At 47.0% G+C, this 23,548-nt stretch overlaps 1 protein-coding gene across 1 annotated transcript in view; it reads right to left on the reverse strand.

Moving 5' to 3' along the window:
- Positions 1–733: 733 nt before the first annotated feature.
- LOC129712813 (cytosolic carboxypeptidase 1-like) overlaps positions 734–23,548 on the reverse strand; it is a 105,505-nt gene continuing 82,690 nt past the window's right edge. The window contains exon 5 of the mRNA XM_055661550.1: positions 734–5,435. Within this exon, the coding sequence (XP_055517525.1) occupies positions 5,318–5,435 (118 nt within the window). The 3' untranslated portion in view covers positions 734–5,317. The remainder of the gene's footprint in view (positions 5,436–23,548) is intronic.

Consider the following 23,548-nt stretch of genomic DNA (forward strand, 5'->3'; position numbering starts at 1 on the left):
TGCTATAAAAGTAATGAACATAAAAAAGAGGGGGGGGTTTGTTTGATGGATACAGAAATATCTTGAGGTGGTGGTGTGGGGTAGGAAGGAATATCCAGGAATCCATGTCAGCAGAAGAGGAATGATTATTCAAGTCTGAGCCTTTGCTGTCAGCCAGGCTGTTGCAACCCAAGTAAACATAGCGTGCACAGAGTTGCTGCCTTACAGCGCCAGAGACCTGGGTTCAATCCTGACTGTGGGAACTGTCTGTACGGAGTATGTACGTTCTCTTCGTGACCAGCGTGGGTTTTCTCCAGGTGCTCCGGTTTACTCCCATACTCCAAAGACGTACAGGTTTGCAACTTAATTCACTTTGGCAAAATTGTAAATTGTCCCTTGTGTGTGTAAGATAGTGTTAATGTGCGGGGATCGCTGGTTGACGCGGACACAGGGCCCTGTGTCTCTAAACTAAACCAAACTAAACTAAATGGCCTTTAAAGTGATGGTTGGTGATGGAATGTCGTGGGGGGGGTGATGAGAATGTGAGTAAAATAAATAACTGTTTATAACCTGGATGGTCGGCATAGACTCGTAAGCCCAAAGGCAATGTATCTGTGCCGCATATCCCCATGGCTACAGGTTTTCTATCCAACTTATGCATGTCTACTGTGATGGGTTATTGGTGCAACCGAAGACATTTATTGAAGAAAGGCACACATGGAAGTTTGGCATCCACAGATCACATCATCTAACGTTTGTTTTTGTCAAACTCGTTTATTTTATAATTTAAGAGAGAATAAGGAAGTATTTAGGAAACAGGGAGCGTGGCACAAATTTGCTAAAAAGTACATGACAGATTTTTGAAGAAATCAGGACTAGATAAAGAGAGTTGAACAGTCGTAGCCCACATCGAAGGTTTTCAATAAAGTGTTTACTCAAAATTTGTCTCAGAGCTTCTGGTTTATAGGCAGAAACGTAGTTGACTTCTTGACTGTTATTTGGATTCCAAAGGATTGAAAGTAGTGTACTCCAAGGTCAGAACGTGTTCGGTGAAACGTAAAGATGGTACAAGCACTTTAAAAGTATTATAATATAATTAAGAGAGTCAGATAGATTCATGGAGTTGGCACAGAAACTGAAGGAGTAGCAGATAGAGGCCATGAGCGTTTAACCCAATGAGCAAATTAAATGCAAAACAACTGCAGACACTGGAAATCTAGAGATGAAAAGATTGATGTTGAAATACTCAGCAGGTCAGGCTGCATCCATGGGGAGAGAAACTAGGCTAAACTTTCAGGATTAAGACATTTGAAGGAGAAGCTTGTTAAAGTTTAGCAAGAATGGAGGGTAGGGAATGCCTGTGACAGGGTAAAGCTGGAGTGCCAGGTTGTGGAAACACTGTAAACAAGGTGATGTGGAGCATGGGGAGCAGTTCGATTGTGAGGAGGGTGTGGGCACTGTGACATGCAGGGCAGGCAGACACACCTGACAGATCTAACCAGGGATGCTGTCTGACCCGCTGAGGTACTCCAGCACTTTCTGTACTTTTCTTTAAACTAACTATTCTTCATGTTAGTGTTGAGCCTCATGGCAAGCAAATGATTACTCATTCAGTTTACCCTCAACAAGCTACCCATTGCAAACTTGACATGGTTTCTGCATCAATTGCTAACAGACACAGTACAGAACACTACAGACTTTCTACAGTCAAGGAAACGTATGGGTGCTGGTGAGCAGAGATCATGTGTGGGAAGGAACTGCAGATGCTGCTTTACACCAAAGATACTCACAAAATGCTGGAGTAGCTCACGGGACAGGCAGCATCTCTGGAGAGAAGGAATGGGTGACATTTTGGGTCGAGACCCTTCTTCAGACAAAGGATCTTGACCCGAAACGTCACCCATTCCTTTTCTCCAGAGATGCTGCCTGCCCCGTCAGCATTTTGTTTCTATGAGCAGAGATCATGGTGTTCAGAAACAGAAGTGCAGCTTTTATAGTAGATCTTCCTGCATTTTATCAATGGAAGTGCATTGTGTAGGACGTTTTGGGTCAAGACCCTTCATCAGACCCATCCATCATTCAGATCCATCTGGCCCCATTTTCTGGCCCCATTTTCTGGCCCCATTTTCAATAGGTAGAACCTCAGCTCAAGACGTTCAACATGTGTGGCACGGTGACGCAGTGGGAGAGTTGCTGCTTAACAGCGGCGGAAACACGGGTTTCATCCTGACACTGGGTGCTGTCTATAAGGAGTTTGTACGTTCTCCCTGTGACCTGCATGGGTTTTCACCAAATGCTCCAGTTTCTTCCCACACTCCAAAGACAGACAGGTTTGTAGATTACGTTAATTGTAAATTGTCCCTAGTGTGTGTGATAGTGTTAGTGTGCGGGGGTCGCTGGTTGGTGTGGACTCAGTGGGCCGAAGGGCCTGTTTCCGCACTATGTCTCTAAACTAAACTAAACTAAACTTCAGGATGAGGCCAGACACATATGATGAAGTATTATGTGAAACAGTCAGTCACTAACATTTATTGAAGGAACTATTTCAAATTCAATGATGTTTCCACAGATGATGGTCTGTAAGAACAAGGGCACAATTAGATCAGAGATGAATGGGCTAGGTTTCATCAATCTGATAATAGTATCCTCAAGGTCTGCTCTGAAAGGTAGACAAAAATGCTGGAGAAACTCAGCGGGTGCAGCACCACCATGAAACCTACTACCTGCCCCCTCGACACTGTCCCATCTGCCCTCCTAAAGGACGTCATTACAACAGCCGGTCACAGCATCCTCACCATCTTCAACAGCTCTCTGGCCACTGGTACTGTACCGACCTGCTTCAAGCATGCGGTGGTTAAGCCACTCCTGAAACCTCGACCCCACCTTGCCAAGCAACTACAGATCCATTTCTAAACTGCCTTTCCTCTCAAAAGCCCTTGAAAAGGTAATTTTGTCAACTTATGCCTTACCTTCACCAAAACACTATCTTGGAAACTTTCCAATCAGGTTTCAGGGCTCACCATAGCACAGAGTCTGCCTTGTTGAAGTTACACAATAACCTACTGCTCACCGTTGACTCCGGCAACTGCAATCCTGCTCCTTCTTGACCTCAGCGCAGCATTTGATACTATCGACCACACCATCCTAATTGACCGTCTCCGGTACGGGGGTGTTATTGATGGCACTGCCCTGAGCTGGTTCATCTCCTATCTCAAAGGTAGGAGTTTCTCGACTAACATAGGCAACTCTTTCTCCTCCCCAGATAATCTCTGCTGTGGGGTTCCACAAGGTTCCATCCTTGGCCCCATTCTCTTCTCCCTGTATATGCTCCCCTTAGGCCAAGCCATTGAAAGGCACGGCATTTCTTTCCATTGCTACACAGACGATACACAACTCTATCTCCCCCTGAAGCCCAAAAACCAATCAAATCTGTTTAACCTTACCCGCTGCCTCGAGGATATAAAGTGCTGGATGGCCCAGAACTTCCTCCAACTAAATGAGAGTAAGTCTGAGGTCATCCTTCTCGGACCCTCGGACTCAATCAAAATGATAGCAGGCAGCCTTGGAAGCCTTACCCCACTACTCAAACCTCACGTCAAAAACCTCGGTGTGATATTTGACTCAGCACTGAAATTTGACAAACAAGTCAATGCCGTGGTAAAAGCTCACTTCTTTCAGCTTCGGACGATAGCTAAAATAAAACAATTCCTCCAGTTTGATGACCTGGAAAAGATCATCCACACATTCATCTCCTCCCGCCTAGATTACTCCAACTCCCTTTAATCAGCCAATCTTCCCTGTCCCGCCTGCAACTGGTCCAAAACGCCGCTGCGAGACTCCTGACGGGCACCCGAAAAAGGGACCACATCACCCCGATCCTGGCCTCTCTCAACTGGCTCCCTGTGCAGTTCCGCATACATTTCAAGACCCTCCTCTATGTCTACAAAGCCCTCAATGGGCTTGACCCCTCCTACATTAAAAGTCTTCTCACCCACCACTCCACCTCCAGGTCCCTCAGATCGGCCGATTTGGGGCCGCTGAATATCCTGCAGTCTAGGCATAAGCTTAGGGGCGACCGTGCCCTTACAGTTGCAGCTCCTAGACTGTGGAACAGCATCCCTTTTCCTATCAGAACTACCCCCTCCATCGACTACTTTAAGTCAAGGCTAAAAACTTATCTGTAATCCCAAGCCTTTCCTGACATCCACTGAGCGAGGGCTATATGTATATATGTATGTAGTTTGTTTGTTTATACTATTCTTATAACAAATGTAAAGCACTTTGGCCAACGAGAGTTGTTTTTAAATGTGCTATATAAATAAATGTGACTTGACTTGACTATGGAGCTCCATAGATGCTGCTGCACCTGCTGAGTTTCTCCAGCATTTTTGTCTACCTTCGATTTTCCATCATCTGCAGTTCCTTCTTAAACCCCTCTGAAAGGACCTAATGAAATGCTATAACCAGGCATTGGCTAGCACCAAGCTCACAGACTCTAATAACTACCCGGAAAGCTGCAAACATCGTGCTACACGACTTTCAGCCATGTGGAGGAAAAAAATGGATTATTTACTGAAGAAACCCATAATGCTGACCATCCCTTTGCCTCCACAGACACTGCCTGACCAGCAGCCTGTGTGTTGTTCCAAATTCCAGCATCTGTAATCTTTCTTGTGTCTCTGATTTGTTGACCAATGTCCAGTGAATGGCCAGAGTATTTAGCATTCAGCACGGCCCCACACTATGGATGCACCAGGGTACTTGGCCACAGCAGTTGTGGTCAAGGGACTATGAGCTCCTCTTGGAATATCTTTGGCCAAGAACCTGTCGCCACAGACTCGCTTGACCAAAGGGCCTGTGTCTGTACTCCATCACTCTATGGCTATATTGGCGTGATTTAGATTCATGGATCTACGGAAGCTAAGCTGGCAAAGACTTGGTGGTTGCGGGGAGACGTGATGGGTGCATCCATGCCAAGATCCACTCTCTGACACATCTGGAGGGAGGTCCTCCAGCAATGCAGGTTCAGTGATCCACTACGGATGTCCTAGGACTACTTTCAGCGAGGTATGAGGGCAAGCAGGATACTGCAATGTAATTAGATATTTAAGGATAATGAAACACTGAGCAAGATCCATGGGTGATGCAGTCACTGTAGATAATGTTCAGTTCACCTCGAAGGTGAAAGGTACAAACGGCATTCAGCAGCCTTTTGCTCAGTCCCCACTCTCCACACATTTGGTGTCGCTGGCATATGGCACGGCCTTGACCCTTCATTCAGAGTGGGGCATCATTGGTTGCATCTATAATGTGCACCACATCTCAGTGGAGTTCACCCTCAGCAGTTGGTGACCTCAGGCCGGAGATCAATCGCATCATCTTCATCCTCGGTGCCATTGTCCGTGAAATAATCAATGTCTTCTGGGCATGGAGGCTCGTCATCCACACTCACGTCACTGCACACAGGGAGAAGAAACAAAGAGGCATGAGTTTCCTTCTCAATTGAAGACAATTGCATTTGTGAAATCTCCAGTGAGGCTTCCTGTAAATGGTCAGCTCACTGATGTGATGGCCAATCTGAAGATGCAATAGCTCCTGTCTTTCACAAGGGGGTAGTTGGGTGTGTGGACAGTGAGAGTCATGCAGCATAGAATCAGGCCCTTCAGCCCAACTCATCCATGCAAGATTCTCCATCTACACGTCTCATTTGCCCACGTTTGGCCTATATCCCTCTCAATCTCTCTAAACATCACCCATTCCTTCTATCCAGAGATAATGCTGTCTGAGTTACTCCAGCATTTTGTGTCTACCCTCTAAATCTTGAGGAGATTAGTTTATCGTCATGTGTACCGAGGTACAGTGAATTGCTTTTGCTATCCATATATCTGTCCAAATGTTGTTCTTTTCAATGTTGTTATCATACCTGCCTCAACTCTGGCAGCTGGTTCCACACACCCACCACCTATGGTGATGAGAACCCACTGCTCTGTACATGGGGCATTTATACCTTCATCAAGTAGAATATTTGTCAGTAGGCTAGTTTGCAAAGTAAAGCTGATCACCTGTGAACTGATCTTTAAGATGTGATTTTACAATGGGTGCCAGGGAAAGACAATGTGTGCTTAATGGGGCCACGGTGTGAATATGACAGTGTTCCCTCAAGCTTCCAGACCTTCACTATAATCCTGATGCAGGGTCTGGATCAGCCCAGAAGCATTGTGAAAGTCATGTGTTTTGACTTCTCCAGTGCTTTTCACACCGTCCGGCCTGCACTGCTAGGGAGCAAACTGACAAAGATGCTGATAGATGCTCCATTAGTGTCCTTCTACCTGACTGGATGACCACAATATGTCAGGCTACAGAACTGTGTCCCGGACACGGTAGTGAGCAACACAGGGGCCCCATTGGGGATGATCCTCTCTCCCTTCCTGTTCACCATCTACACCTTGGACTTCAGATTTAACTCCTTCTCCCGCCACCCGCAGGAGTTTTTGGATGAGTCTGCAATTGTGGGCTGCATCGGTGAGGGAAGGGAAGCCGAATACCGAGGTGTGATCAACGACTTTGTTGAGTGGTGTGGGGCAAATCACCTGCAGCTCAACACTGATAACACTAAGGAGTTAATGGTGGACTTTAGGAGGAGAGGAACACCCCTACCCCCAAATGGTGTGGATGTGCAGTTTATCAGGCAATGCAAATACCTTGGAGTGTACCTGGACAGTAAACTGGACTGGTCCAGGAATGCTGAGGCCCTGTACAAGAAGGGACAGAGCCGGCTGTACTTTCTCAGAAGGCTCCACTCCTTCAACATCTGCAATAAGATGCTGCAGGTATTCTACCAATCAGTGGTAGCCAGTGCCATCGTTTTCGCTGCCGTGTGCTGGGGCAGCAGGGCATAGGCTGTAGACGCCAATAGGATCAATAAACTCATCAGGAAGGCTGGCTCCATCCTGGGGGTGGAGATGGTTTCATGGGAGGTTGGTCTTGGAGGGGAGGATGCTCCTCAAACTGCAGAGCATCTTGGACAATACAGCTCATCCTCTCCATGACACACTGGTGAACATAAGGGGTACCTTCAGCAACAGACTGATTCCACCACATGCAGTACAGAGATCCTTCTTCCCTGTGGCTATCAAACTGTACAACTTATTGTGGGGTAGTGGGGTAGAAACTGAATTTCTGTTGTGGGGTAGAAACTGACTCCCCCCACCCAATCTTTGCACATCCCCAATCCTTTCCACTCGTCACTTTAATTTCATGTTTCATGTATCTTGTGTTTTATGACTGTTGACAGATCAATTTCCCTCCTGGGATAAATAAAGTCCTATCATATATTGTCCATGGGCCAAACGCAGGCAGGTGGGACTATTGTAGATGGGACATGTTGATCGGTATGGGCAAGTTGGGCTGAAGGCCCTGTTTCCATGCTGTATCACTCTATGACTATAAGATTCAGGATGTTCGGCATGTGTGGAAGTTCAACTTCGAGGTCGGAGCATGCCGAGCCGAGGTCGGAACCTGGAGGTTGGAGCCGGGAGGTCAGATTCGGGCCGAAGTGGAAGGGCCGTACCGCCGAGGACAAAGAGAGACCTGGCGTGGGGAGGACGGGGGACGAAGGAGTGATCAGTACTTTTTGTAATGTTGTGGCAACTCTTTTGTGTGGTTTGTATGCAAAAATAATTTCACTGTACCGAGGTTCAAGTGACAATAAAGTATCATCAACAATGAGTTTACCAGCTTCTACACATGCACCAGAGAAAGCATCCTATCACAATTCATCATAACTTGGCTTAACATAAAATGACACAGTGTTGTGGATGTGGCTCAGTCCATCACACAGACCAGTCTCACAACCATCAACCCATCTGCATTTCAAACTGCCTCATAATCAAGGACTTCGTTTCACACTTCATTATCTCTTCTCCCCTCTTGCATTGCAGAAAAGGTACAAAAGCTTGAAAGTGCGTATCACCAGATTCAAAACAGCTTCTTGCCTGCTGTTATCAGACAACTGAATGGTCCTTGCATTAGCTAAAGTGCAGTCCAGACCTTCCAACCTACCTCACTGCCAAGTTTGAACTTTTTTTCTGTAACTATAATGCCATAACTGTAACATTATATTCTGCACGCAGGTATTTCTCTCTTTACACCATCTGTTGTACTTGTGTATGACCTGACTGACTGATTGATTGATTGTGATTAGACTGGATAGCACGTAAGCAAAGGTTTCACTGTATCTTGGTGCACGTGACAACAAAAAACAATATCAATACCAATGAGACCCAATTGACAAATTCAGGTTGAGTGAGGCAGATATATCAGAGCCCTATTCCAGTTCACACACTCAGATTAGCTGCATTGTGGTACTAAGAGGTAGGAGGAAAGCTGACCCAACATTGTTTCAGAAGGAACACATTAGAACCGGCTTACATGCGGAAGAGATGCAGGGCACACAAACATTTCCAATTCCATCACCCTCAAAAACGTATGCAGAGACCGGTGATGGAAGAGTAGTCTTTAATCATTCAAGAGCAAATTAGACTTCCTTGCATTTTGTATTTCTTTTTGGAAAGGTGGGGGGGGATGTCCCACTATTTTTCAGATGCTCAACATCAAATCCCCATTTATCTCAAATTTTTACTGACGTGTTAAGTTCCAATCCTCATTAATAGTGATCGCCTCTGGTCAAAACACCAATACAATGTTAAGTTTCTCCAGGATATTTGGGGAACGTCAAAGACCCGGGTTCTATCCCGAATGTGGGTGCTTATCTGTACAGAGATTGTACGTTCTCCCCATGGCCTGCGTGGGTTTTCTCAGTTTTCCTCCCACACTCCAAAGATGTACATGTTTGTAGGCTAATTGGCTTGCTATAATTTTAAATTGTAGGATAGTGTAAATGTGCAGCGATCGTTGGTCGGCATGGAATTGATGGGCTGAAGGGTCTGTTTTGGCTCTGTATCTCAAAACTAAACTAAAGTTCTGATTTAATATGTCAATGTTTTTGGCAGATACCTATTGCCTGTGCATTTAAATACAACCCAGGTTCCGAGTGCTCCAAGTACCACTCTTGTCTCTGTGGCTGGCATCAGATGCATGCAGAAGGCCACAGAGCCAAGAGTGGTACCTTCCTCCAGCTACTTTGTGGGACTAAGAGGTAGGAGGAAAGCTGACCCAACATTGTTTCAGAAAGAAGGAATGGATGAATGAATGTTTATTGGCCAAATATTCACATACAAGGAATTTGCCTTGTTGCTCCGCCCACAAGTGACAACATGACATATAACCATATAATAACCATATAACCATATAACAATTACAGCACGGAAACAGGCCATCTCGACCCTTCTAGTCCGTGCCGAACACATAATCTCCCCTAGTCCCATATACCTGCGCTCAGACCATAACCCTCCATTCCCTTCCCATCCACATACAGTGACAGTTAAGAATAATACATAAAATATTAGACATTAATAATAAAACATTATTGATTAAACATGTGAATTAAATAAAATACCAGAGCAAAAGGAGGCTACAGATTTATGGTTATTGAGTAGAACTACTACTCGTGGAAAAAAGCTGTTTTTATATCTGGCTGTGGCAGCTTTGACAGTCCGGAGTCGCCTTCCAGAGGGAAGTGATTCAAATAGTTTGTGGCCAGGGTGAGAGGGGTCAGAGATGATCTTACCCGCTCGCTTCCTGGCCCTTGCAGTCTACAGTTTGTCAAAGGAGGGAAGGTTGCAGCCAATAACCTGCTCTGCTGATCGGACGATTTGCTGCAGCCTCTGGATGTCGTGCTTGGTGGCTGAGCCAAACCAGACCATGATGGAGAAGGTGTGGACAGACTCTACGATGGTTGAATAGAATTGGACCATCATTGCCTGTGGCAGATTGTGCTTCCTCAGCTGCCTCAGGAAGTACATCCTCTGTTGTGCCTTTTTGACTGTGGAGTCGGTGGTATCACCCCTTGGAGATGATGGTTCCCAGGAAGTTAAAAGATTCCACAGATGTGACTGTGGTGTTGTTGATGGTGAGTGGGGTGAGCGGAGGGGGAGCTCTCCTAAAGTCTACAATCAATTCCACTGTCTTAAGAGCATTGTGCTCTAGGTTGTTGCGATGGCACCAGGGCGCCAGCTGTGTCTGTCGGCAGATTCCTCCCCATCCTGGATCAATCCAATCAAAGTTGTGTCATCCGCAAACTTTAGAAGATTGACAGAGGAGTCAGTGGAGATGCAGTCATTGGTGTAGAGAGAGTAGAGGAGAGCAGAGAGTATGCAGCCTTGCGGTGCTCCTATGCTGAGGGTCATCGGGTCTGAGATGTGCTTTCCAAGACTCACATGCTTATTCCTGTCAGTCAGGAAGCTGGTGATCCGCCAACAGAGGGGTTCAGGCACAGTCAACTCGGAAAGTTTAGAGTGTAGTAGCTCTGGCACAATGGTGTTGAATGCAGAGCTAAAATCAACAAACAAAATCCTTGCATAGGACCCCTGGCAGCCTAGGTGCTGGAGGATGAAGTGCAGGCCCAGGTTGACTGCATCATCCACAGATCTATTGGCCCAATAGGCAAACTGCAGAGGGTCCAGCGTGATATTTTTCAGCTTGGCCAGCACAAGCAATTCAAGGGTCATCATGACTACAGAGGTCAGTGCGACAGGCCTGTAGTCAGTACGACCAGTAATCCTTGCCGTTTTGGGTACAGGAACAATAGTGGAGACTTTGAAGCAGGCAGGGACAGGTTTGCAGGGACTGGTTGAAAATGTCTGTGTAGTTCGGCACAGAGCTTGAGAGTAGAGGGGGAAGCATTGTCCGGTCGTGGAGATTTCCACCTTTTATGTCTCCTGAATGCCTCTCCACCTCCTCTATTTTTATTGTTGATGATGGAGAAGTGATGTTGTGCAGCACGGAGGGTGTGGGTAATTGGGTGTGAAGTGGTCATTGGAGAAGGGTGGGTGGGAAAGGGTCCTGTCTTTTCAGACTGGAGTCTTGCTTTAAGTATGTGTGGTGTTGAATGGGGATGAATGGGTGTAGAAGGGCCCAGTCTTTGCAGACTAAGGTCAGGCTGTGAGTGGGTGTGATGTTGGTTGGGATGCGAAAGGGTCCAGTCTATTCAGACAGGTCTTGCTTTAAGTAGGTGTGAAGTGGTGAATGGGGAGGAGTGGGTGCAGAATGGTCCATTCTTTGCAGATTGGGGTCTGGCAGTGTTTGTTTCGGAGGGGGGGAGGGTACCAGGGTTATATTTCTGCTTGTCAAAGCTGTAGTAGAACTCATTCAGGTCGTTGGTCAGCTAACGATTGTCCGAAGAACAGGGAGGTTTCCTCTTGTAGCTGGTGATTTCTTGCAAGCCCTTCCAAACTGAAGAAGAGTCATTACCTGAGAACTTGCTCCTCAACTTCTCAGAGTACCTTTCCTTGGCAGCTCTGATTCCTTTTGGTTTGATGGGCGGCGCGACTCACATCGCAGCGGCATCTGCAGTCCGTCTGTCTTTTTATTATTTTTTTGTCTCGTTTGAATGTAGTTTTTTTTTTGACTGGGTATGTGTGTGGGGGGCGGGGGTTGGGGAAACTTTTAAATTCTATCCCCTGCACGGAGAACCCGACCTTTTCTCTGTCGGGTCTCCGTTGTCGTTGGGGCCTAGCACCGTGGCGCGGCCTCCGGCAGGAACGACCTGGGGCACCAGTCGCGGAGCTGCGGACCTACTCACCATCATGGAGCTGGCCGAGTTTGGAGCGGGTGGAGCTGTGGTGGCGTTCGGCTACGACCTGACCCTGGATATTCGGAGGCTTACCGCAGGTCTGGTGGACAGTGACACCGGGAGCCCGTGGGTCCCTGCTGGAAGACTGCTTTTCGGGGATTCCGCAACGGCGACTTCACCCTCCCGAGTCTTGGGGCTGAAGAGTACCTGGAGCGGGGGCTTACATCATCGCTTGGAATGGCCGCGGGACTTTGCTAACGCCCTCCTAGGGCTCCAACAACAAGACCCAGAGCACGGCCTTGCATCACCCGGCGCGGCGTTAATGGCCGCGGGACAATTAACATCGCCCGCCGGGGGCTTTGACTCTGACATCGGGAGGGGAATGGGAAGTGCAGGGGAGAGATAAGTCTTTGCCTTCCATCACAGCGAGGAGGAGATGCGCTGTGATGGATGTTTGTGTAAATTGTGTTGTGTCTTGGTTCTTTTTTTTGTGTGTATGACTGCAGAAACAACATTTCGTTTGAACCTCAATGAGGTTCAAATGACAAATAAATTGAATTGAATTGAATTTTCTCAGCTTGTACTTGGCCTGCCTGTAGAGGTCTGCATCCCCGCTCCTGTAGGCTTCCTCTTTAGACCGTCGGAGCTGTCTGAGTTCTGCAGCCACAGCTTCGCCGTCGAGTATGTCCAAATAATCCAGCGAGTGAGAGAAATCAGGAACGATGTTTGGAGGTACCGTATGTCCGATGTTTATGAGTAATTCTCTCGTGAAAGTAATCTTTGTAGGGTTTTCACAGACAACACAAATGAACAAACACATACAAAACAACAAGGAGCAGTACACCGTGGCAGCCATCGTCAGAGCCAGCGCCAGCAGCTACACTGCAAGCACGTTAGAACTGGTGTCTTACAAAAGGGAGAGGTGTAGGGCACATAAACTTTTCCAATTCCATCACACTCAGAACATGCAGAAAAACCCAAGCAATATATAACCATATAACCATATACCAATGACAGCATTGAAACAGGCCATCTCGGCCCTTCTAGTCCGTACTGAACACCTATTCTCCCCTAGTCCCATCTACCTGCACTCAGACCATAACCAATCAATCAACCTTTATTGTCATCTTGCAAGCAACAGTTGTTACAGTGCAAATTGAAAAGACGTTTCCCAGTCAATAGCGGAGCATCGCACATGAAATTTAAACACTTCACACATAATAACACTAAAAACAATCCAGTCCCTGATGGAACAGTATAAATAGTTAAAAGCAGGTAAAAAAAAAAACCATAATGTTAAAATTCAATAAACCAATCATAAAAAATGTCCGGGGCTGCAGATGTGAGTGGCCAGTGCCAGTATTAAAGTGTCCGTGTCAGCCGCAGAGTCAAGTCAAGTGACTGTGGGTGCAGAGTGACTGTTTAGCAGCCTCACAGCCTGTGGTAGGAAGCTGTTTAGCAGCCTCGTAGTCCGGGCTTTGATGCTACGATATCTCTTGCCTGATGGCAGGAGATCCAGGTGTGTGTGGAGGGGGTGCAGTTTGTCCTTGGCAATTCTCTGTGCTTTCTTCAGACAGCGGCTCTGGAACAGTTCTTGTACCGAGGGTAGGGAGACGCCAATGATCCTCTCTGCTCCCCTCACTACCCTCTGCAGAGCCTTCCTGTCCGAACAGTTGCAGGTGGAGTACCACGTATTTATGCAGTACGTGAGTACAGACTCCACCGTGCCCCTGTAGAAAGTCCTGAGGATGTTGGTGGGGAGTGAGGCCTGTTTTAGTTTCCTCAGGAAGTGCAGTCGCTGATGTTTGACGGTCCCAGTGGTGTTCCTGGACCAGGTGAGGCTGTCCGTTATTTGCACACCGAGGAACTTTATGCTCTCCACTCTCTCCACTGCAGTGCCACTAATGTTGAGCGGTGTATGCTTTGGCTGCGCCCTCCTGAAGTCGACAACCATCTCCTTAGTTTTGTCGACATTCAATTCTAGGTTGTTTTTGCCGCACCAGTCCACCAGTTGTTCTACTTCCTCCCTGTACATTGTTTCGTCATCTCCACTGATGAGTCCCACCGACTATCTCCCGAGGGGCCGCTGCGACTGTGCGCAGTAACCCTCCATTCTTTTCCCGTCCATATACCTATCCAATTTATTTTTAAATGATAAAATCAAACCTGCCTCCACCACTTCCACTGGAAGCTCATTCCACACAGCTGCCACTCTCTGAGTAAAGATATCCATGGTAAGAGCAACAATATATTGCCATTGAAGACTTCCCAGTGTAGGAATGCATGAAACATTGTAATAACAGAGTCATAAGATCACATGAGAGTACAGAATTAGGCCATTTGGCCCATCAAGTCTACTCCGCCATTCAATCATGGCTGATCTATCTCTCCCTCCTAACCCCATTCTCCTGCCTTCTCCCCATAATTTCTGACATCCATATTAATCAAGAATCTATTTATCTCTGCCTGAAATATATCCACTGACTTGGCTTCCACAGCCTTCTGTGGCAAATAATTCCACAGATTCATTACGCTCTGTCTAAAGAAATTCCTCATCTCCTTCCTATAATAATTTCCTATTATTCTAAGGCTATGACCTCTAGTCCAAGAGTCTCCCACTAGTGGAAACATCCTCTCCACATCCATTCTATCCAAGCCATTCATTATTCTGTATAGCACAATGAGATCCCCCCTCAATCTTCTAAACTCCAGCTAGTACAGACACAGTGCCATCATAGGCTCATCATAGAAACATATAAAATTGTAAAAGGACTGAACAAGCTAGATGCAGGAAAAATGCTCCCAATGTTGGGCGAATCCAGAGCCAGGGGCCACAGTCTTAGAATAAAGGGGAGGCCATTTAAGACTGAAGTGAGAAAAAACTTTTTCACCCAGAGAGTTGTGAATTTATGGAATTCCCTGCCACGGAGGGCAGTGGAGGCCAAATCACTGGATGGATTTAAGAGAGAGTTAGATAGAGCTCCAGGGGCTAGTGGATTCAAGGGATATGGGGAGAAGGCAGGCGCGGATTATTGATGTGGGACGATCAGCCATGATCACAATGAATGGCGGTGCTGGCTCGAAGGGCCAAATGGCCTCCTCCTGCACCTATTTTCTATGTTTCTATGTTTCTATGTTATCATATGTTAACCTACTCATTCCTGGGATCATGCTTGTAAACCTCCTCTGGACCCCCTCCAGAGCCAGCACATCCTTCCTCAGATTTGATGCCCAACATTGCTCACAATATTCCAAATGTGGCCTGACCAGCACCTTAAAAAACCTCAGCATTACATCCCTGTTTTTATATGCAAGCCCCCACAAAATAAATGCTAGTATAGCGTTTGCTTTCTTTACTACTGAATCGATTTGCACATTTACTTTTTGGGAATCGTGCACCAGTACTCCCAAGTCTGATTTCTGGATTCTCTTCTCAAATTAGAAAATAATCTATGCCTTTATTCCTACTACCAAAATGCTTGACTTCTGACTTTGCTAAACTATATTCCATCTGCCACTTCTGTGCTCACTCTCCCAAACTATCCAAATCCTTCTGCAGATGTCCCTGCTTTGTCTACACTACCTGCCCTCCACCTATTTTCGTATCATCTCCCAACTTGGCCACAAAGCCCCTTGTCCAAATAATTAATATACAACGTGAAGAGTAGTAGCCTCAGCATCGAGCCCTGCGAAACTCCACTAGTCTGGCTGCCAACCAGAAAAAGTCACTCTTTGCCTACTGCCTTCCAGCCAACCTGCTTTCCATGTTCCCAATGTTGGGCGAGTCCAGAACCAGGGGCCACAGTCTTAGAATAAAGGGGAGACCATTTAAGACCAAATGGCCTCCTCCTGCATCTATTTTCTATGTTGCTATGATGCATCAATTGTTTAAGCTATGCAATGCAACCTTTGTTGAGACTGAGCTTTCCCAGTTCATGCCAGCAAAGTGCCTGGGTGCAGGGAATGGGACTGGACCCGTGTAAAGCCAGTGTCCCTCTGGCAACGCAAAGCATGAACATAACTCACTCCTGACAGCCCCTTTATTAATTTTCAGCACACTACGAAGCCAACAACATCAGGACTCAGGAAGGAAGGGAGGTCATTGTACCATGCATTGATTTTGTTGTGTGTGGGAGGAGAGCGGAGCAGTAAATATGCTACGTCCTGCCCTCGCGTAGTCCCAGTACACACTCAGCGTTTAACACAATGAACTTTTGTGGAGGGTAATGCCTGATGCAGTGTCATTCAGAGACCAGTGACTAATCACATTTATTTTGCGTGATTTTTGCTCTGCATTAAAATGTCAGGGGTGTAACAGGGGCATTCTGTATCTCATTAATATTAAACGGCTGGCGTCAATGTTGCATTATTAGGTATGGAACTATTAAGTCTACTGACGGGCACATTCACCTCGACGGCAACATAGTTCTGAACGTCACTGACTGATGTTGGTGCAGAGAAGATTTACGAGGAAGTTGCCAGGACTTGAGGGCTTGAGCCAGGGGTGGAAAACCCGGAGGGAGGGGAGGCAGAGGGGACACATCCCCTCCATGTTTTGAGAGGTGGGGGACATCCCCCCCAAGTTTTTGTAATCCGGATTTTAAAATCCGGTGATCGAGGGAGCCAATTGGAGGGGAGAGACGTCGGTCGGCAGGCAATGGGGGCGGGATAAGATTCAGCGCGATGATTGGAGTAGGGTGCAGTGGGGGAGGGGAGAGGGGGGAGGGGGGGAGGTGGGACTGAGGATAGAGCATGGTGATTGGAGGAGGGAGACGTGACACAGACCTGCGCTTCATCCGCAGCCAGGATGATCCCGGACACGTCTCTGGCGCTGTCCTGTCCCCTCCCGAGTATCCCCCACCCCCGCGGGTGGCCAGAGAGGTCGGCAGCAAAGATCCTCCGCTATAGGATCTTGGATCTTTGGTTGGCAGTCAGACGGGCCAGCGCAGAGAAACAGCGCTAATCCCAGCTAACTCTGCCTGTCCGTCCCGCCAGGCGAGCTTCAAGATTCAAGATTCAAGATTCAAGATTCAATTTATTTGTCATTTGGACCCCTTGAGGTCCAAACGAAATGACGTTTCTGCAGTCATACCTTACAAACAAATAGACCCAAGACACAACAACACAACATAATTTACATAAACATCCATCACATCGCTGTGATGGAAGGCCAAAAAAACTTATCTCTCCACTGCACTCTCCCCCCCGATGTCAGAGTCAAAGTCAAAGCCCCCGGCTGGCGATGGCGATTGTCCCGCGGCCATTAAAGCCACGCCGGGTGGTGCAAGGTCGCACACCGGGTTCTTGATGTTGGAGCCCCCGGCGTGCGCTCGCAGAGTCCCGCGGCCATTCCAAGCCGCGCGGGGCGGTGCTGTAAGGCCCCGCTCCAGGAGTTCTTCGACCCCGCAACTCGGGCGGGAGAAGTCGCGTTGCGGGAACCCTGAAAAGTGGTCTTCCTCCAGTGACCCGCGGGCTCCCGGTGCCGCCGTCCGCAAGACCCGCAGTTGTAGCCTCCGAATCTTGGGCCGCAGCAGCAGCAGCGCTCCACCACCGCTCCACCCGCTCTTGGCCAGCTCCGCGACGGTGAGGTGAGTCGTCGGCACCAGAGCCCCCGGTCTTCTCCTGTTGGAGGCCGCTCCTCGTTGCAGCCCCAACGACAACGGAGACCCGACAAAGAAAAGGTCGGGTCTCCCGTGCAGGGAGACATTAAAAGTTACCCCCCTCCCTCCCCCCCCCACCCCCCCCCCCCCCCCCCCCCCCACCCCCCCACACACAAAAAATAACAAAAACTACATAAAACATAAACAAAAAAATAATAAAAACGCAGACGGGCTGCAGAGGCCGCTGCTGACGAGAGTCGCGCCGCCTAGTCCCACTTGCAGTTTGCTTGTTAGCTTACAACCCTTCCTGGACTTGCAGGAAATATGGCCAGCGCGGAGAAGCAGCGCTGGCATCCCGTCAGTCCAGACAGGGGTGTAGTTAACCCGGTGAGTCAGGCAGAGTTGAGCTGCATTTAGCCCTAGATTGAGCCTCCGAAGCACGTGTGTGTGTGCGCATGCGCGCGTGGCCGCCAAAAAATTGTGTCCCCCGTCCCCTCCATGTTTTGATAGCGAGTTCCGCCCTTGGCTTGAGCTACAGGAAGAGGTTGAGCAGCCCTGTTGAACAGCTACAGGAAGAGGTTGGAGCGCAGGAGGATGAGGGATGATCTTATTGAGGTGTATTGGACCATGAGGAGAATAGATAAGGTAAATGCACAGAGTATTTTACCCAGGGTGGGGGAATCAAGAACCTGTGGGGGAGAAAGATGTAATAGGATTCTGAGAGGCAACGTTTCACTCAGAGGGTGATGGGTATATGGAACAAACTGACAGAGAAGGTTGTTGTGGCAGGACCGACAACAACATTTTAAAGACATTTGGACAGGTACATGGATAGGACAGGTTTGGAGAGATATGGGCCAAACTGCAAGTGGGACTAGTGTACATGGGGCATATTGGTCGGCATGGGCAAGTTGGGCTGAAGGGTCTGTTTCCGTGCAGTGTGACTCTCTCAGTCACTCATGCACTACCTCATTGTGTTCAACATGTCCTTGCCCAACGGAGGCAGCGGCAGGTCTGTTATTATAAAATTGAGCTTTGGCCACTGAAATGATAAACTGGGAAACATACATGCAGAGGTGAAATAAACTAAAGTTGACTAGAAATGCTTGTAGTGTAGTGACATAAAGGGATGGGGATTTTGAGGCAGAGCACAACCAGATATGGAAACTTGAGGAAGATGAAGTTTGAGCCTGAGGGGAACAAGAGTTCCTGCTACTTCCAATAGTCTTATTGCTTATTGACAACTTCAATTTCAAATGAAAGCTTTTTATTTGGAAGGCTTGGCCTATATCAGCCCTTTCTTCCATCACTGACACCAAAGGTTCAAGTCATAGAATCAGTCAAAGAGCATGGAATCAGGCCCTTCGGCCCAACTCATCCATGCTCACCATGGTCATGACCCCATCTAATCTAGTCCTCTCTGCAAATTAATCTTACGTTCACCCCATCGGAACCTGAATCAGGTATTTCCAGTGTGAATGACGTGTTATCTTCACCAACACTTGTCAACAAACCACAAATGAATTAAGTCCCTTCTGACCGACACAGCTCACATCCCACCGGTATGAATATTGATTTCTCTAACTTCAAGTAACTCGAGCATTCCCTCTCTCTCTATCCCTCCTCCAACCAAGTCGCACCAGCTTCTCGTTTTCACCCAACAAATGGCTAACAATGGCCTGTTTCCTTTATATGAGTATAGAAGTTGGGATGTAATGTTAAAATTGTACAAGGCATTGGTGAGGCCAATTCTAGAGTATGGTGTACAATTTTGGTCGCCTAATTATAGGAAGAATGTCAACAAAGTAGAGAGAGTGCAGAGGAGATTTACTAGAATGTTGCCTGGGTTTCAGCAACTAAGTTACAGAGAAAGGTTGAACAAGTTAGGGCTTTATTCTTTGGAACACAGAAGGTTAAGGGGGGACTTGATAGAGGTCTTTAAAATGATGAGAGGGATAGACAGAGTTGACGTGGATAAGCTTTTCCCACTGAGAGTAGGGAAGATTCAAACAAGGGGACATGACTTGAGAATTAAGGGACAGAAGTTTAGGGGTAACATGAGGGGGAACATCTTTACTCAGAGAGTGGTGGCTGTGTGGAATGAGTTTCCAGTGAAGGTGGTGGAGGCAGGTTTGTTTTTATCATTTAAAAATAAATTGGATAGTTATATGGATGGGAAAGGTATGGAGGGTTATGGTCTGAACGCAGGTGTATGGGACTAGGAGAGAATACGTGTTCGGCACGGACTAGAAGGGTCGAGATGGCCTGTTTCTGTGCTGTAATTGTTATATGGTTATAATATGGTTATATCCTCTTTACTTTTTTTGCATATCTTTCATTCAACGTTCTTTATCTCCCTACATGGGGGTCAAGGAAAGAGCGTTCATGTCATGGCCCTGCTTCATGATAAACATTTCTACAAAACACGAACTGTGCAAAAACACTTCCGACATTCTCGGATGCTATACATACATTGGTTAGCATTGTGCAATAGTGTTCCCCAAAATATCATTATATCTGCACCATTGGTGTCCACACCGGACTCTGCCCCCAATGTCCAGCAGCAGAAGGACCTTAGACTGTGTTCCTAGTCCACAGAGCCTTGGCGTTGACTGCACCGAGCTTCAGTGCATCCCTGTGCACGTACTCCTGCAGTCTGGAGTGAGCCAGTCGGCAACATTCCCTGACGGACATTTCGCTGAAGGAATGGGGCATGAGGGAGCAAGGGTACTGGAACACTGGGAGACTGGCTGAAGAAGGGTTTTGAGCCAAAATATCACACATTCCTTCTCTCCTGAGATTCTGCCTGTCCCGTTGAGTTACTCCTGTTTTTTTTTCTATCTTCAGTTTAAACCAGCATCTGCAGTTCCTTCCTACACATACAGCCTCCACTTATATCTGCCTGCTGCCGAAATGGGTGACAACATCGAAGGATTTGTCATGGGAACCAGTGCTGAGCAAAACCAACAATCTTCCAGACACCAGCTGGATCAAAGCACACAATCTCACTAAGCGCTGAGCAAAGACGTTGAATTTACTGCATAGTTTAGACAGCACTATTTTGACTGTCTGCATTTCAGTGCTTGCTTTGATCTTTTTATAAGTGTTTCAAGAATGCTTGAGTGTGCTATTACATTCAAGTCATTCACTTCAAACTCCTTCAACAATGCAAATTCTGTTTAAGTAAGAGACAACTTTTGAAATAAGATTAGCAGACATGAAATCCCTGTGTACTAATCTCTAAAGTAACACATGTATCGCGGGCAAAGCTTGAAGGTGAAAGCGAACATCTGAGAGCAATGCCTGGTTACAGTCTGGCAAGTATGATTGCAATCGGCAAATGTTCCAAATCTATGTACAATGCAGATAATATAATATTTATTCCACTATCTGAGCGGCATGGTGGCACAGTGTTGCTGCCTCACAGCGCCAGAGACCTAGGCTCGATACTGACTACGGGTGCTGTCTGTACGGAGTTTGTACGTTCTCCCTGTGACCTGCGTGGGTTTTCTCCGAGATCTTCGGTTTCCTCCCACACTCCAAAGACGTACAGGATTGTCCGTTAATTATGTTTTATTAAGTTATTAGGCTTAGTATGAATGTAAAATAGTTCCTGGTATGTGTCGGTTAGTGTTAATATGCAGGGATCGCTGGTTGGTGTGGACTAGGTGGGCCAAATGGTCTGTTTCCGTGCTGTATCTCTAAACAAAACAAAAGACTATTGGGAGATTTATAGCATAACTTTAGGGCATAACTTTAATTTTTATTTTTAGTTTTAGAGATACAGCGTGGAAACAGGCCCTGTGGCCCACTGAGTCCACGGCGACCAGCGATTACCTGTACACTAGTTCTATCCTACACACTAACGACAATCTACAGAAGCCAATGAACCCACAAACCTGCACATATTTGGAATTTGTCACCCTGCCGTAGGAAAGATGGTGTTAAGCTGGAAAGCATGCAGACAACATGAGCAACTGACATCCTTCCCACAGCACGGTGACCCACAATGAACTCAATACTCCAAATGTAGCCTCACCTCAAAACAAAAGCTTACAGGGAAATTAGGCATATTTGTATTGATAAAATATTATACCAGAAATAAATTAACCTACTGGGCACAACGGTGGCGCAGCAATACAGTAGCTGCCTTACTTGCGTGGGTTTTCTCTGGGTGCTTTGGTTTCCTCCCACACTAGAAAAACGTGCAGGTTTGTAGGTTAATTGACTTCGGTATAATTGTAAATTGTCCTTAGCATGTATAGGTTAGCGTTAGTGTGCGGGGATCGCTGGTCGGCGTGAACTCCGTGGGCTGAAGGGCCTGTTTCCATGCTGTGTCTCTAAACTAAACTAAAGGGCCTGTCCCACCAGCATGCGATTGCATGCGTCTAGAGCAACCAAACGGAAGCGGAGTTCGCGGTAAGTACCCGCTAAGTACACCGTAAGTACGCGCAAAGTTCGCACGTGACGTAATTTACGTCGAACTCACCAATCAGCTGGGCAGGAGGCGGGCCGACTGAATTTGGATGTCGCGCGGCGTTGGGCGGTGACGTCATCATGCAACGCCACGCAGTAGGCTACGCCGTCAAGATGCTGCATATGACGTCAAGATGCTGCGTACATCTTAGAAACACTGCGTACACCCTCAATGCACCTGCGGGCCGACAGGCCGTTGGCGTGCGGAATTTTTCGGACATTGCAAGATTTTTGGAGCCCCGCGCGATGTCGGGACCAGCCCCGCACAACTGCATACGCCTCCGCCGATCAAAGTGGGACTGGCCCCGCGCGGCCATACGCCTCAAGCCACCACGTTTGGTCCCGCTAGACGCATGCAATCATATGCTGGTGGGACAGGCCCTTAAATGTCAGCCACAAGGAGTTTGTTTTTAATTTGTGTGCTTTAAGAATGCCAGAGACAGCTGTATGATTGCTAAAACAACCTATTGAATAATCTAATTTGTTTTGTGACATGACTATGATGTAAATACAGGACAGAAAACAGAAGGTGTAGATGAAAACTAGTGCAGGTTTTGTTGAAGTAATTGAGGTGAATCGGATCTGGTCTGTGATTGTTATTGTTACGGATTTCAATTTGGTTGCATTTTGCAGTGAGTGAGAATCTCGTGCAAAGTTCTTTGAATAACTTAAAATATATCTGATTTTGTTGAGTGCAAAAACAGAAAATAAAATGCACCCCAGAGCTGAATCACAAAAACCCCAAGTGTTCAGAATCTACTGACAAACTTGCTGGAATTCTTTCAGGAGGTAAATAACTGGACCGACAAACGAGAATCAGTGGATGTTGTTAACCTGGATTTTCAGGCAGCATTAGATAAGGTGGTGCATGTGAGGCTACTGTGGAAGATATGAACCCATGGTATCAGCGGGCAGATAATGGCATGGATAGCAGGTTGGCTGGATGGCAGAAGGCAAAGATTGGCAATAAAGGGGGCTTTTTCTGGTTCGTTGCCAGTGACTAGCGGAGTTTCGCAGGGCTCGCTGCTCGTCACGTTGTATATTAATGATTTGGATGTGGGGATTGATGGCTTTGCAGCAAAGTTTGTGGATGCTACGAAGAGAGGTGAGGGGCAGGTAGAGTAGAGAAAGCGGGGATTCTGCAGAACGATTTGGACAGGTTGGAAGAATGGGCAAAGAAGTGGCAGATGGAAGACAGTGTAGCAAAGTATGTGGTCATGCATTTTGGTAGCAGGAATAAAGGCATAGACGATTTTCTAAATTGGGAGTAAATCCAGTAATTGGAAGTGCAAAGGGACTTGGGAGTGCTGGTGCAGGATTCCCAAAAAAGTTCATTTGCAAGTTGAATCTGTAGTAAGGAAAGCTTTTAAATGCATCATTTATTTTAAGAGGGCTTGTATACAAAAATGGGGATGTGATGCTGAGGGTCTATAAGGTGACTCTTATCTGAGGAAGGATGTGCTGGCCCTGGAGAGGGTCGAGAGGAGGTTTACAAGAATGATCCCCGGAATGATTGGGGTAAAGCATGATGAGCATTTGACGGCGCTGGGCCTGTACTCGCTGGAGTTTAGAAGGATGAGGATTGTCACTCACTGAATAGTGAAAGGCCTGGATAGAGTGGGTGGAGAGGATGTTTCCATTAGTGGAGAGTCTAGGACCAGAGACCAGACCCTCAGAATAAAAAGACTTATCTTTAGAAATGTGAGGGGGAATTTATTTATTCAGAGAGTGGTGAATCTGTGGAATTCATTGTCAGAGATAGCAGTGGGGGCCAAGCCAGTAGATATTTTTAAGGCAGAGA

This window comes from Leucoraja erinacea, chromosome 33 (assembly GCF_028641065.1).
Source record: "Leucoraja erinacea ecotype New England chromosome 33, Leri_hhj_1, whole genome shotgun sequence".
In the NCBI taxonomy this organism is placed as follows: domain Eukaryota; kingdom Metazoa; phylum Chordata; class Chondrichthyes; order Rajiformes; family Rajidae; genus Leucoraja; species Leucoraja erinaceus.